The following is a 1791-nucleotide window of genomic DNA, read 5'->3' on the forward strand; positions in this document are numbered from 1 at the left end:
GCAGAAAGGATGCACTAAAGATGGTTGGCACCTTGAGCATTGCTTTCCACAAGTCCACGGCGGGAAAGGAGCACGGCTGGTTGTGGAGGCTGGAGGAACAGGACAGACGTTTTGCTGTGGACATGAGGCCCCAACAGCTGCTCCACAGAGGGTGGGTGCTCTGGAAAGACAGGTGGGGTCAAGGGACACTGGGATCGTGCCAGCAGTTCCGGGTGTGGTCACCACTTTGCCCTGAGACCAGCTCTGCTGAGCACTTTGACCAAAGCCCTCTGCACCTCCCGGTTCCTCAGACTGTAGATAAGGGGGTTGAGAGTCGGGGTGACCAGACTGTAGAACAGGGAGACCACATTGTCCTGCAGGGGGCTGTGGTAGGCACCAGGCACCATGTACATGAACACCGCAGCTCCATAGAAGAGGCCCACGACCGTGAGGTGCGAGGAGCAGGTGGCCAAGGCCTTGCCTCGGGCCTCCTCCGAGCGCATGAGCAGAACAGCCCGCAACACGTGGCCATAGGAGGCGGCGATGAGGGCGAGCGGCAGCACCAGGATCAGCACTCCCGAGGTGGACAGCGCCCGCTCGTAGGCCGAGGTGTCCACACAGGAGAGCTTCAGCAGGGCTGGCACCTCACAGAAGAAGTGGTCCACGGTGCGGGAGCCACAGTAGGGGAAGTGCAGGGTGATGGAGGTCTGCGTGCACGCGTTGAGCACCCCCGCCAGCCAGGAGGAGCCCACCATGAGCAGGCACACCGGGCGTCTCATGAGCACAGGGTACTGCAGGGGGTGGCACACGGCGAGGTACCTGTCGTAGGACATGAGGGCCAGCAGGACGCCCTCGGCCACACCCATAAGTGTCAGGAAGAATATTTGAGCTGCACAACCTCCGAAGGAGATGGAACCTTCCCCCCGCAGGAAGTCTGAGGCCATCTTGGGGACGGTGACCAGGGGGAAACCCACATCAAAGAGGGCGAGCTGGCTGAGCAGGAAGTACATGGGTGTGTGGAGTTGGGAGTCCAGGCGAATCAAGAACAGCAGAATGGTGTTTCCCAGAAGACCCAAGGTAAATGCGGCGGCCACCAGGGAGAAGAGGACACGGTGTGGCCCTGAGCCACTGAAGAGGTTCACCAGAAAGAAGCCGGAGGCCACCGACTGATTCATATCCCTCAGGCTCTTCACAGCATACTTCAGCTGCAAGAAGAACGAGAGACCTCTGGCAAGGAACCTCAGAGAGGGTGGCCAATGACTTCGACCCTCATGGTCACTGCCGTTGGATGGCAGCGACTGCCCAGGATACTGTCTCAAGAGCCGCGAGGCCACAGGGAGAATCAGCACATAGGGGAGAGCTTTGGTCAGCGAGAGGTGTCTGTCACAGGCACAGGCTGGGAGAGGGGCAATGTGTGTCTCTGAATGAAACAGCTGGCCACCTCCAACGGAGAGCTCCCCAGTGATCCTTGTCATTGAGGTTCTGAGGTCCACATTAAAGACGGAAACAAAACCTTGGTGGAATGTTCAACGCCCTTCATTCCAGGAGTCCTGGAGCCAGAGTAAAGGGGAGATTCCAAAAGAGTTGGGAGAAAAAGAAAAGCAGAAGCAACAAGTAGCAAGAAAACCAAGAGAAGGGTCCAAATGCCTGGTGAGACCATGGAGCGAGGAGAACTCTATCAGGACCCATCTCTGTAGTCAACCTGCCCGTGTGACTCTACGAAGTGCAAACCAGACAGGCACTGTGACAACAGCTCATGGGTGGCAGGAAGGACAGTGGCCAAAGAGCTTGGCTATTTTTAATGGCTTCATT

At 57.7% G+C, this 1791-nt stretch overlaps 1 protein-coding gene across 1 annotated transcript; it reads right to left on the reverse strand.

The window, feature by feature from the left end:
• Positions 1 to 218: 218 nt before the first annotated feature.
• Or2z1 (olfactory receptor family 2 subfamily Z member 1) lies at positions 219 to 1454 on the reverse strand. Its single transcript, XM_026411853.2, has one exon. It carries the CDS (start codon positions 1452 to 1454, stop codon positions 219 to 221), a length of 1236 nt encoding a protein of 411 aa, XP_026267638.2.
• Between the last annotated feature and the right edge of the window lie 337 nt (positions 1455 to 1791).

The sequence above is a fragment of the Urocitellus parryii genome, chromosome 3 (genome assembly GCF_045843805.1).
Source record: "Urocitellus parryii isolate mUroPar1 chromosome 3, mUroPar1.hap1, whole genome shotgun sequence".
NCBI classification, from domain to species: Eukaryota; Metazoa; Chordata; class Mammalia; order Rodentia; family Sciuridae; genus Urocitellus; species Urocitellus parryii.